The sequence below is a fragment of the Psilocybe cubensis genome, chromosome 5 (genome assembly GCF_017499595.1).
Source record: "Psilocybe cubensis strain MGC-MH-2018 chromosome 5, whole genome shotgun sequence".
NCBI lineage: Eukaryota > Fungi > Basidiomycota > Agaricomycetes > Agaricales > Agrocybaceae > Psilocybe > Psilocybe cubensis.
In genome coordinates, this window is record NC_063003.1 from 179,773 (window position 1) to 192,564 (window position 12,792).

The window sequence follows — 12,792 nt, forward strand, 5'->3', positions numbered from 1 at the left end:
AAAGGACCAGTGTTCAGATACTTTTTGTCTAGGGAATATATTTGAGAGCTAAATGTCGCTTCACTGCGGGCGATGACTGCTGTAAGTTGAACAAACAGCCATTGTTTTACATGTTTTACGTAAGTTCAGCTGTAAGTTCAACATACAGTCTACTTACACTCAAATAATCGCCTTTTATGGAAATTATTTGAGTGTAAGTCATGATGTATGTCGAACTTACAGCTGAACATACATAAAACATGTAAAACAATGGCTGTTTGTTTAACTTACAGTAGTCGTCGCCGGCAGTGCTTCATGCTCAAACCTCGTCTTTTTCTTCAATAGATTAGTCAGTTTATTACCCACGCTTATCTTACATTCAAATTAGTCATGTAGAGAGTTTCTCATTTTGTTCGATCATGTGTCATGCCTCACCTAATGACGGATGGATAAAGGATACCATTCATTAGAATAGTGCTACTGTGAAGAGATGCTCGTGTACGATTAATACGCTAATCCAACGACGGGTTTCACGGTCTATTACAACCCGCCCAATCGTCCCGAGGCACCGTTCTTCTCATTTCTCACCAGGAAGAGTGTCTACAGGACTACATGACTGTCACAACACTCTCACTGAGGGCTCACGATCACGTCGATAACGCAGAATGCTATAACCCATTCGGATATCAATTTCCTCTTTAAGACCAAGATTTGTCCCACACGCCTCCAGCATGCGGCAAAATCCATGGCATGCGTCTTCGGCACACAAAATTCTCATGCAACGCGACATCGAACACCCATGGAATGACTGATTGCTTTCAGGTCCAATAGACATTGCTGGAAATGCTGTAGGAGTCAGCCAAGCCTTTATATATTGTCCTATGTATTCTCAAAAGAAGCAACATACCAAGGTTGTGATTATATCCCATCGATGCTGTTTGCAAAGGTCCCACTTCTACTCTTCGATGCATTACTTCTTCGAATGGGCGCGCTTCCGCCAAACCCGTCACTGCCTATAAGCTCTCATATCATTCCTAATTGGAGGGAGCATTTTCTCAAGTCTCTGGCTGTTCCATCGATGATATTCAGGGTAAGGATAGCATGTCCTTTCACCCTATTTGCGAGCTCACAAGAAAATATAGACAATGTACTGGACATCATCACTGCTCGAAGTAATTGTTATATTGGCATACACCTTCCAATCCAACCATATATCTTCCCTACTCCTTAAAATTCTGGTTATCAATCCCCAATCCGCCTCTTTGATCCAAATCACTCCCATATTCTTGTTTGGTGTATGCCTTATGCTAAGCGGCACTCTTATCCGAATTCGCTGCTACCGCACGTTAGGAAAGCTGTTCACTTTCGAATTATCCATTATGAAGAACCACACGCTCGTCACTACTGGACCATACGCATATGTCCGCCATCCAAGCTACACCGGACTTATTCTTAATGTCATCGGTGGATATGCCAGCCACCTTTCCACAGGGTCTTGGGTTAGGGAGAGTGGCTTAATGAAAACACAGGTCGGAATGGCATTAGTGATTCTGTGTGTTGCGGTTGGAGTTGCAGTTATTTCCAGTCTTCTGCTACGCATGCCCGGCGAGGATGCGATTTTGAGAAAGCGATTCGGACGTGAATGGGATCATTGGGCACGGAATGTTCCATATAGAATTATACCTTTTATTTATTGAATTTTAAATCTCCTATGTACACATGAACAAGTCTATTCAATTCTACTGTTAACGAATCTCGCATTGGACATTGACACGGTGCTTATTCCACCAATCGTTTTATACCTCGATAGTCCTACATACAATTAATTTATTCATTAACTCAATACTATATCATTTCTTCCATTACCAGACATCATGGATCAACATACCCCCAACATCAGCTACTCCATAATTATCAATCTTATAAACGAATCTCATTGGATTGAAACCCTTCTTTGAATGATATACCGCACATACTCCACTGCGACTCACGATCAGACGGCAAGCATCACCGCAGCAATGCGAGCGAGATTGGGCCTCGTCAAGTTTTTTTATCCCAGTGCTTATGAAAAAAAAAGGAGAATGGCTGCTCTAAATAAAAAGACGTCCTTACGCGTGGTCGCTTGATACAGGTAGGTTTCCAGCGATAGTTACTCCGAATTCTGATAAATCATGATGCAAAGTCGACTTATCTCTAGAGGGACGCCACGCGGAACGAGGAAGCTGATAACCGAGCTATGTTCTAAAATTACGCACCGTTTTGGACTCTGGAGTATAACAAGTTTATTTTTGAGAGACTAGAAGAACTTGAAAGACTACGAATAGTATTTGGTTTTGCATCCAAGACAACCATCCTGTTCCATTCAAGGAGCCAACTATCAGAATTAAACGTTATCTTTAACGCCTTGAACTAATACATAAGAAAGGAGTTGCATAACGATCGTACTCCAGTCTGTATTCCTTTGTTATTTCATCAAATGTCCGTCAAAATTCAAGAGCAAGCAATTAGCACCAACCTCAACTCTTCCATGGTTTTCAGTTTCCTCATGGGTAATCATGCGTTGACTTATTCGACGAATACACTCAAACGTTGTTCTAGGGGTATACACTATGATTTTCGGGGGAGCGGTATACTTATATAGTAGGCCACTTAGACATTACATGCGATATCAGCATTGACCGACGACCTTTACAGCATCGAGGAATTCCTCTAACAAAAAGAAGAATTGGGTTATATCAATAATTTCGATGGCATTTGTCCTTGCCATTGTAATATTCAGCACACAATGGTACACCTTTACGTGGGTGTTCGTCACCAATGGGAGCACACGAAAGTCTATGTTTTTGGCCACAGTCCTACCTCCCCAATGGATCGGCATTGTTAGTGATACTTTAATATACAGTATAATTGCGTGTTCGGATATACTTCTGGTATGTTAATGTCTCAGTGCTATGCGCAGTAAATGCCCTGATATTCCATTAGATTTGGAGATGTTACCACGTCTGCGGCGAAACTCTCCGTTGGGTTATAGTGCCTCTGTCTCTTTTTTTTGCTCAAATCGGCAAGTCGATAGTCAAGCTTGGACTCTTATTCAAGGTCTAACTCATTCATTCAGTCATATTTATATCTCATCTCGTGCTTCTCAGCATGGTCAGCTTTCAGTCTGGCACATCGGAATTTCTAACAATCAACTACATTGGAGGTGCCTTGTATTTTATTGCACTAGGCACGACCATATCCACAACCTTCATTATCGGATACAAGATTCACGTCGCGAGTCGCTTAACTTCCATACAATCTAGGCGCTTATTTATTCGGATTGTCACAATGATTATCGAATCCTCAGCGTTGTACTCTTTTGTCCTCCTCGGGCAAGCAGTTATAACCGCTATCCCGTCATTCTACCTTACAACATCCGTTGTAAACCAGATTGATAGCTACTGGGGATTAGCGTTGATTATAACCCCAGTAAGTGCTGAACGAATCCATGATTCACCTTTCAAACCCTCCTAACTTTATGACAATACGCAGGGAATGTCAGCAGCCATACTGGTAGCTCGAATATCCGTCACGGACATCTCTCAAGACCATGGACTGTCGGCTTCTATAAACCATATACCTGGAATGAGCGTGGAGTTAGTGGAAAGCGCCTTGGAGGGTAATTGATGGTGCGAGCCATGAGGATATCTGTACAGAATGTATTGTGTGTACATGCTTCGTACATGCAACGGTATATAATGTTCGAAGGTCAGTGCGATGTGATATGGTGGAAAGTCGTACAGTGGAGGTCGAAAAACAGGTGAAGAATAAACACGGATGACTGTGTCCCACATCGGCATATGTCAAAGCTGTCCTGCGATGAGTCAGTAACCTTGAAATCATACTTAAAACACAAAACATACCCGCCAGATCATGCATATCCTCTACGACCTCACTAAGGTCATTAAACGCTCGAGCCGAAGTGATATTGGATTTCCAGGGAATTAGTATCTCAGGCTCATGGGCACGAAAGTTGGCCTTCTCCATCCTGAACACCGTCCAGCAAAGCCCAATCCCGCCCAAACCATATATTTTGGTGACGTCAGTCGTCTCAAACAGGTGCTCTATGATTTCCCGCAGCACCCGCTTCAAACTCTCTTTTCCCATTTTCGTCTCCTCCGAAGCTTTCTTGAAACCAGCGACGAGAAAGGTCTGCTCTTTTCGGCCTGGCCAGACTTTCGCCACTGTGTAGATGACGGGATCCTTCCCAGAAGATAGCTTGGATATCTGAGGGGCCACACCGTAGTTCTCGTGAAGCGGGAAGTGGTGAGTTAGAATGGAATTCCATATCATGGCATATTCGTTCTCGTGTGGATCCGAATTCAACCCTTCCACCAAGGCCATATTCTGCGCCATCGACAGGATTGCTGGAGGGTAGGGCATTGAGATGGCAGGCAGAGAGGAATGGTGGGAGTTGAAGGGGAAAACGTGCTCGCCGCTTGTCTCAATCCTCAATTCGCACTAAAAATTTGTTTGACAGATTGAGTAACGTACCGACTACGGTTATAACGGACCCCATGTCCGTCTTTGATAAAATACTATCATTAAGTAGGTTCAAAGCAGTTCAAGGTACAATAGTAAGGCTAATTCACAGAACTCAAGTGTTACTGAGCCACATCTAGGACTACAATGTACTGCGCCAGTAAAGGTGGATGTACCATGATGACGCCAGTTTCCTGACTCCTGAGTCCACTAGAGCACTAGAAGCTTGCCTGCGTGGGAAGGTTTAGGGCCTAGACTACCGGCAATGATCCGATCAATTTTTTGACGAGCCTGATATAGAATCCCTCACCTGAAAAGTGAAGGCGCGCTTGAAATTGCTCGCAGAAGCAAGGCTGATTCCACAAGGCAAAACTAAGGACAATTCATAACTCATTATTTCTCAGTGTGCATACTTTTTATCTCATAGGTATCTCAATGAATCACCCCTTTATGGAACCTCATCATTTTAGTAGATCTGAAAAGATAAATGATTGAAAAACCTTTAAAAGTTCACTACTCAACAACCAAATCTGTCCAAACAGGCAAACCAAACATATAGGTCAACGCATCCCACAGCCGTTTCCGACCATCTCGTTTCCGTTCAACAACTATCTGCGTGCAGTAATCACAAAAGCCTGTGTCCACGTCTCCGTTATCAGGGAAAATTTCTTTGACAATTTGAGCCATTCTCCGCGCTGTGGCCTCGGTTCGTCGAAGTGTACATTTTGCAGGATTTGTACACCTGTCATCTCCGTCCGGAGACTTGAGGGGATACAAAGCGAACAGTTCAAGTGACTGGACAAGCAGCCGTTCTCTGCCTACCGACAGATTACTTTGTACAGCAGCGGGCAATGTTGAGAGTTGCAAAACAGGGTTAGAAGGCGGCCTTAGGCCTGTATATATAATTTCCTATATATGCACATTCAATATCTAGCAATTTGGTAAAGTAAAAAAAGATTGACGAACCAATCCGTGTGTTCGGAGACACTGCAGGTAAAGCGCTGGCAGAAGCATTTTCTGACCCGTCTCGATTGCTACCTTCGCAACTTCGAATAAGTATACCGGTGGAACCTTTGGGTCTATGGGAATCGCAAGTGCATTATCCCAATCGTGCAATTGGCTGGGAAACATGGTGCTCATTTGCGCGATGATTGCACTTCGTATTTCGTCGAACTGGTACGCGTGTCCAAGACGAAGCAGTGAAATTAGCTGAGGCCAGGAATAAGAGGCATTTTTGACTTGGCTGTAAACACCAGTCATGACAACAGATGCTTAATTAATATAAATGCTTGCACATATGCAGGGGATAGACCTCACCTGAAGTCGTGTATCGCCTGCAGGAGCTTACACCAGTCAACTTCAGTTCCCGAGACGCGCACCACGGAGCATCCATCCACCAGACATTTGTCATTAGACTCCGGCTCTCCAAAGAGGTTCTTGAAGTATACAGAATGACGCGATAGTACACCGCGGTAGACCCGAAATTGTGTTTTCTCCGCCTGGATAATGATGTTCCCGTCTTCGAACCAGAACTCTGCAGAGCGAGCTGTTTGAGAGGGGATACCGATAAATGATGATGTGATGAAAGTTAAAGCACCATGATCGGACTCGGACTCGGTAGCTCTTCGTCGCTTGCTAGAAGTGACGGAGGTAGAGGGCTGCGCAAGGGAAGCCATGTAAATATTGGGAATGAACTGTGAGTCTGTGACAGAACAAGTTAGGGGTTGAAGAAAGCTCTTACAATTTTGATCCTTTTTGCCACGAGTTGGAATCCGAGCGTCAGGCGCTCGTGTAAGCTTTGTAAAAGTTACATAACGTATAATGTACAGGGCCCGACTGTGATCACAGTCGATGATGGTCTTGCTGCCAGCGGGACAATCGCAAATTGGCAAATCAAATTACGCGTGTTCATTTCCAAGCGGAGATTAAACATTCTCTACAAAAATCTGCTTCGGCACCCGATTCGGCAACCTTCGATTTCCACGTTTTTGATACGCTGACTTGTCTTCGTAACTTGGGCAAAACTTTGGTTGGGACGAGTTTGCATCCTGAATTTGTTATTTTTGCATTGATTTCGACACCTTTCCCATATCTTTATATAACATTAGATATCGTAGAATGTACCTTGTTTGATCTGTACCACAGTATGTTATCGTTCTGATATTACGGCCGCACTGTCAATAACCTGCAAGATACTGGTGGGATTATTTGATTTGTATATACACCGGAGGCCCCAAACTCGTCTTCCTGCCTGTATATTTGTTGCAATTTTTGAATTAACTGACATATCTACTACAGACGGAAGCACCTGAACGACGATAGGTCTTAAAAGATTCAATGAGGCAGAGTGCACACTGCGAAACTGTTTTCCCACACTCAATCCAGTTTGCCGATACTGCCGTGACCAAATTGATACAAATTGAAAAGATGTTACGATAAGATAAATAACTTCTCTGATGATCATTCTATCTAGTCCCGCTCTCCCCAACCGCTATGTCCCATGCCCCACGAATCACAGGTATCTAAGGTGATGAGAGAAAAGAAGGTGCGCGAATCAGTCCATTGTTTGTAGACCTGTGATAGGAGCGCTTACTTTTCTGTTCATTTTTCTTTGTCAGTGCATCCCTTGATACACCACCTTTCCAGTGACTCGGTCAATGCGCACTTTACGTACGAAGGGCTTTTCCCCTCGTTTGGCGCTCCTCTTTCTATCCCGGGGTGCCCTTTGGCTGCCACACTGACATCATGCAAAAACATGTCAAATCGAGACTCGGTGCGTGAATTTTAAACACACTCACCTTCCATTTCTTCGTTGTTGTTGAGGCTTGGATCTGCAACTTTTGGCATCAGTCCCACAAATCTCGAGAGATGGAAAATCAGATATACCTTCGAGGATTATGTGATTCAGTGACCTCTTTGGATGTCTGCTCTACGGGAATAACCCCGGAGCCTTTGACTCCTTGGAATTGCCCGTTCTCGGACACCATATTTTGATTGGACATCTCTCCAGATCGAGGGATGCGCCAGGTTGAATTGGGCTGTAAATGTGGAGCACTCTCTCTGCGGTGTGCTGAAATGTCGTGTTGGTTCACAACGAGCCTATGCGGGGTGTACATGTGATGAGACATGTCCCTTAGCTGTCTTGATGGACCAACAGATAGGTCTTGCGGGGAAGGAGTAATCGATGCAGGAATTGCACCAATTCCAGTCTGATGATCCATTAGAAAAGTATCAATTGGCGTCTGAGCCCATGCATTCCTGGACGTGGAGCCAGAATGTGATCCTGATGGTTCTCCGTATGCATAGTGCGCGTAATCTGAGTACACTGGATTGGGAACCTCAGTAAATGAGCTGCTCATAGGCATAGCAGCCGGCCTGGAATAGAACGCTGCGCTTGAATTGTGCTCCACGGGATCGACCAGAGAGTCATTTAGAGATGAAAAATTAGAGTCCCATATTTGCGCTAAATCCTGGGACGTGTACAGACCCGCAGATGGTACAGCGTGTGCCGCAGAATGGTGAACAACATCCATGGTGGCATTCTCGAGACCCAGTAGTCCTTCCTGCAAATCATCGTTACCGCCATGGGTTTGGGGAATTGAATTAACCTCCCGAGTGTCTTGCTCTGCAGAATTTTGTGAGCACAGGCTGTGAGGAAAGGCACAGCAATCCGCACCAGGCATGTAATATTCTTGGAAATTGGAGGGGAGTAAGAAATCATCGATGCCTCCTTCAAAACCGTGGAATCCGTTTGGAGGTTCACGGTAGCCATCTATTTATGCCCACATTTGGTATTAGCCCAATGCACTTGTATTGACAATAACGGTCTCACCGGTAATACTGGTTGCTCCAGATCCGTTGTGATAGAGCGCGATGTTCGAGAAATTGAAGATGTTGGACTGGGACATTGAGAAAAAAGTGAGGGGCTCTGATGCAAAGATTGGGAATGGGTCAAGGTGAGAAATTGGGAGGAGAACAATGGATGGTCAGATCTTTATAACATGAGAAAAAACCCTGAACACGCCTTCTTCGAGTCATCATCCCTCAGCGCTGGCTTTGGCTGTGGGAAAGCGTGCTAGCGGTACTTTCTGGCATTAAATACACGCCTGTTGGCTCTCTTTCCCGTTTCATTGGATGGGATAACAGCGAGGATACTGAGCAATGACCTCAAGGTAGAGAGATTAACTATCCTCTGTGATTATCCCTCGTTTGAACAGCTTTCTCTACCTCTAGGCTAAGTTGTGTAGGCATCAAGTACTGGGCACGCGGCAGCCACAATGTGTACTACACCGGGTAGATCACAACGGATAAACAACACACAATATTATGCATAATACTAGTACTTTTTTTCCCACCGAACCAACACCCTTAATGCATTCAGTCACCTTTTTGTACCTGTCCGCACCGCTCACCAGGTAACACGATACTTTCCTTTCTGGCAAGCCTATGTTGCTGTAGTATGAATAGTTGATTTCTTGGGTGGGTTTTTCTAACAAACGTTAAGAGTCAAATTAATGCACTGAACCGGAATCATATTTCGAGAAGAGATTCAGAGCTAATTTTTTCAAATATTGCGGCTCTTTACCACGGAGCATCCATCCACCAGACCTTTGTCATTAGACTCCGGACCTCCAAAGACATTCTTGAAGTATGCAGAATGGCGCGATAGGACACCGCGGTAGACCCCAAATTGTGTTCTCTCTGCCTGGATTATGATATTTCCATCTTCGAACCAGAACTCTGCAGAGCACACAGTTCGAGAGGGGATAACGACAAACACTGATGTGACGAATGGTAAAGCACCATGTTCGGACTCAGACTCGGTAGCTCTTCTTCTCTTGCTGGAAGTGGCGGAGTTAGAGGGTTGTACAAGTGAAGCCATGGTAAATTACTTGGAATGACCTGTGAAATGTTAGGGTTTAAAGAATGCTTAACGCGTCCTTAAGGTTTTGATCCTTTTTGCCACGATTTCGAATGTTTGGGTACGTTCATTTTCAAGCGGAGATTCAAGATTCCCTACAAAATCTGCTTCGACACTAAATTCGGCAACGTTAGATCCCACGCTTTTGAAACGCTGACTTGTCTTCGTAACTTCAGCAAAACTTTTGTTAGGACGAGTTGGCATCCCAATTTTCATATTTTTCCAGTTATTTCAGGACTATGCCCATATTCACAGGTAGCATCAGATCTTGTAGAAGACAGTCTGTCATTTCTGTACCGCATCAAGTCATCGTTCTGACATTACGGCCGCATTGTCAATAACCTGGATACTGGTAGGACTATTTGACTTGTATATGCACCGGAGGCCCCATAACCCGTGTTTCTGCTTGCGGTTTTTTGCACTTTCTAATGAACCAACATATTTACTACAGGCGGAAGCACCTGAACGACGATAGATTATCGTTGAACGGAGTCCCCGTCAAATCGCTAATTCCAGGCGCTGTAACAGCGATACTCGCACCCTGGCAATTCGGGTTCCTGGGAACAAAGAATGGAGCAAATTTTAGTAGCAGAAAATGGGATAATTCGAAGATACTACGTACACAAATAATGTGCAGATAAATCCGGGGTCTGGAGCGACACTCGATATCGCGTCATTGAAAGGCGCAGGGAAATTGATGCATTGTCCGACGGTGAATGGGAAGACGGTGCAGGGCTCTCCAAAATTTGGGTTGATGCATACAAAGAGGTTTCCGTCGGCGAGTGCGGCTGCTGCTTCGAGGGTCGAGCGAGCCGTCTATAATAATATGATGCGGTTTGATTTTGATAGGATTGAATGGAGTCAGCTGTAGTCGTGGGAACTGTGGAATACGATAGAGATGAGCAACATACCTTGTCGAATATAGGCTCACTGGGGTACCCATGGACGTAAAACGCTGTGGTGGCCACAACGAGAATTCTGGTGAAACTTATTCTGAGCATCGTTGTTTGAACAGGGGAAAGGCGAGAACCATTTTTAACACGGAAATACAGTGTCTTTTATATACCTTCAGTTCACCTCGAAGCTGCACATGTTTTCGTACACTCTCCATGTTGAAAATGGGGTTCTGACCTATAGTTAAACTTCTCATATGATCATGGCCAAGAGCAAGATGTCCATCCAGCGGGTTTTGAGCGCTGCGAATCAGTTTTAAAGACAGAAATTTACAAATGATTGACGCTTCAGTGATCCTTGCAACTATTCCTGGACTAAAAAATGCTTCGACTTTGGTAGCAATCATGGTCAGTTGAGAGAAACGTGAAGAATCATAGGTGCTGATCCTAATCAAGGTTGCCCCTGACTGACCTTTGCTGATCAATCAACTCTCCCGAATCTTCAGGCGGAGATCGAACATGTTGATGTGTTGACTTGCTGAAATTTGCGAGTTGCCGTCATCTCCCGTTCACTTTCTCCGATCCAGATCCACTGCCAGACAGTGACACCATAATCTCGCTCCAATCATAAACAGCAATTCGACACAAATAAGAGGGACCAGACTTGACGGGGCCAATCGACATGGGATACTAACGAGTGCCCATCCATCCCAGTATTCCCATCTTGCAGTTTTCGACGATCCGTCAGTCAAGGACCCCCACGAATCTTTCCTCACCTCATATGCAGCCACACCATCCATACACCTTTTCACCCCCTTCCTGCTTTCAACCCCTCACGATGATTTCTTCTTTTGACTTGACGTCAACATCGCGCTCCTCTCTCCTCTGTCTCGTTTCCACACCACCCAGCATCCCATGCGCGTGACGCTGCAACACCTCATTTGCTGAGTGTCTGTCCTAAGGATATTGGTACCTATTTGGTGGGCAGAGAGCAGTGTTTGGCTGGGTCCTATATGAAAGAGGGCTGAGGGGCAGATCGGTACTGCGCGATTCAATGTAAGCCTTTGATCTCCCTCTTGTAATTGCGTTGATTCGATTGTTTGTAGCGTGTCCTTTTCCAGCTTGTGTTCCTCCATCCCTTCCATTGCTCTGCAATCGACCAATCCTGTCCCTTGGAAACGTACGAATGCTACCTCACCGTTGTGTTTCAACTTTTTGATAACAACATCTACCCTACCCTCCCCAAACCTCAGTGGCTTATGACGACATGGCCGAAGATACTCGATACGCAGGTGGCCGAAATATGCACAGTGGCCTATGCGTAGTTCTATACTAACGGTTTTTGGTTCGAAGGAAAGGGGGAATTTTGAGTGGACGATATGCGCAGAGAGAGTTTGCACGCCTAGTGGCCCCAGTAATGGTGAGTACCTCATTAATCACCATTGTCACTGCATTCACGATGACGCCTATAGACGCTCGATGGCCATACTCACTTCATCAAGGATCGCAATCTCAACGGCTTATTACGGAAAACATGAAGATGCTCATTACGAATATGGACTACATGATGTTCCGAATCGCGATTCGGCTACTTCATATGTAGACTGGGCCAACGACAACCTAGGGATTTGGAAAGGGGGATTTCGAGTGGCCGAATATGGACGGAGAGACCATGTGCGTGCCTGGAAGCCGTGGAGGTGGTAAGTACATTATGCTACACCATTTTCATTGCAAAGTTAATAATGACGCATATAGGCGCTCGCTGGGCCACACCCATTTCCGCCTAGGCCTTTCCGGGCATGGAAGACGGTGGGAAACTATGGAATGTTGTAACGGGGTCGACAGTGGCCTTATTACGGGCCGTTTGTCTGTGTCCAACGAATTCCAAGCACCACTATGGCGTGTGGAGAGGGGCCGAGTCAAGGTGCACACAGATACGATGGCCCATGTCCAAAAAACGCAAAAAGGTGCGTGATCTCTTCATCTTCAGCCAAACAAAACCAACGTGGCACCTCTCTAGAAACGTATATAAACCCTCACTTATCTGCCTTAACGCCTCAACAATCCACCCACCTCGATATCACAACCACCATCACACACCGCGCCGAGCTAAACAACAGCACCACCACCACCAACCACAACAACAACAACAAGCTCGCTCAATGCGCCTTTACCCACAAATTATCGTCTTCGGACCCATCGCTATGCGACCCCGTCCGCTGCGCACATGCGCAATTGCACAACAGCGTCTTTCCAGAAGGTTTACAGTTCTTGCAGGGCCGTGAGAGATCAAGTCACGGCGCCTTTCCAGAAGGTTTACTCTGGATGCTTCCTTGGGTATCCATGGGCCAATGTAGGGTGGAACGGGTGTAGCATTGGAGTGTTACGGTTTGTGGACTCGGACGAAGTGCCTACGCGGTGATGAAGAACCCCGACATTGAGGTTTTGGAGGGCGCGGCATGGGTTGTAGAGGGTGCC

At 45.4% G+C, this 12,792-nt stretch overlaps 6 protein-coding genes across 6 annotated transcripts; 2 read left to right on the forward strand and 4 right to left on the reverse strand.

Annotated features, from left to right (window-relative positions):
• Window positions 1-1,124: 1,124 nt before the first annotated feature.
• On the forward strand, window positions 1,125-1,890 carry JR316_0005541 (Protein-S-isoprenylcysteine O-methyltransferase B; the record flags this gene model as incomplete). The annotated part of the gene is made up of 2 exons (XM_047891298.1): window positions 1,125-1,643; window positions 1,849-1,890. 2 exons carry the CDS (start codon window positions 1,125-1,127, stop codon window positions 1,888-1,890), a joined length of 561 nt encoding a protein of 186 aa, XP_047748647.1.
• Window positions 1,891-3,821: 1,931 nt separating this feature from the next.
• On the reverse strand, window positions 3,822-4,401 carry JR316_0005542 (uncharacterized protein; the record flags this gene model as incomplete). The annotated part of the gene is made up of 2 exons (XM_047891299.1): window positions 3,822-3,832; window positions 3,882-4,401. 2 exons carry the CDS (start codon window positions 4,399-4,401, stop codon window positions 3,822-3,824), a joined length of 531 nt encoding a protein of 176 aa, XP_047748648.1.
• Window positions 4,402-5,013: 612 nt separating this feature from the next.
• On the reverse strand, window positions 5,014-6,176 carry JR316_0005543 (uncharacterized protein; the record flags this gene model as incomplete). Its single annotated transcript, XM_047891300.1, has 3 exons — window positions 5,014-5,409; window positions 5,467-5,743; window positions 5,818-6,176. The coding sequence occupies 3 exons, from the start codon at window positions 6,174-6,176 to the stop codon at window positions 5,014-5,016; spliced, it is 1,032 nt and encodes a 343-aa protein (XP_047748649.1).
• Window positions 6,177-6,965: 789 nt separating this feature from the next.
• JR316_0005544 (uncharacterized protein) lies at window positions 6,966-8,408 on the reverse strand (the record flags this gene model as incomplete). The annotated part of the gene is made up of 6 exons (XM_047891301.1): window positions 6,966-7,022; window positions 7,175-7,229; window positions 7,299-7,331; window positions 7,387-8,125; window positions 8,177-8,272; window positions 8,333-8,408. 6 exons carry the CDS (start codon window positions 8,406-8,408, stop codon window positions 6,966-6,968), a joined length of 1,056 nt encoding a protein of 351 aa, XP_047748650.1.
• A 1,458-nt stretch (window positions 8,409-9,866) lies between these two features.
• JR316_0005545 (uncharacterized protein) lies at window positions 9,867-10,422 on the reverse strand (the record flags this gene model as incomplete). Its single annotated transcript, XM_047891302.1, has 3 exons — window positions 9,867-9,978; window positions 10,044-10,237; window positions 10,333-10,422. The coding sequence occupies 3 exons, from the start codon at window positions 10,420-10,422 to the stop codon at window positions 9,867-9,869; spliced, it is 396 nt and encodes a 131-aa protein (XP_047748651.1).
• A 1,371-nt stretch (window positions 10,423-11,793) lies between these two features.
• Window positions 11,794-12,289, forward strand: JR316_0005546 (uncharacterized protein; the record flags this gene model as incomplete). The annotated part of the gene is made up of 2 exons (XM_047891303.1): window positions 11,794-12,014; window positions 12,070-12,289. The coding sequence occupies 2 exons, from the start codon at window positions 11,794-11,796 to the stop codon at window positions 12,287-12,289; spliced, it is 441 nt and encodes a 146-aa protein (XP_047748652.1).
• Between the last annotated feature and the right edge of the window lie 503 nt (window positions 12,290-12,792).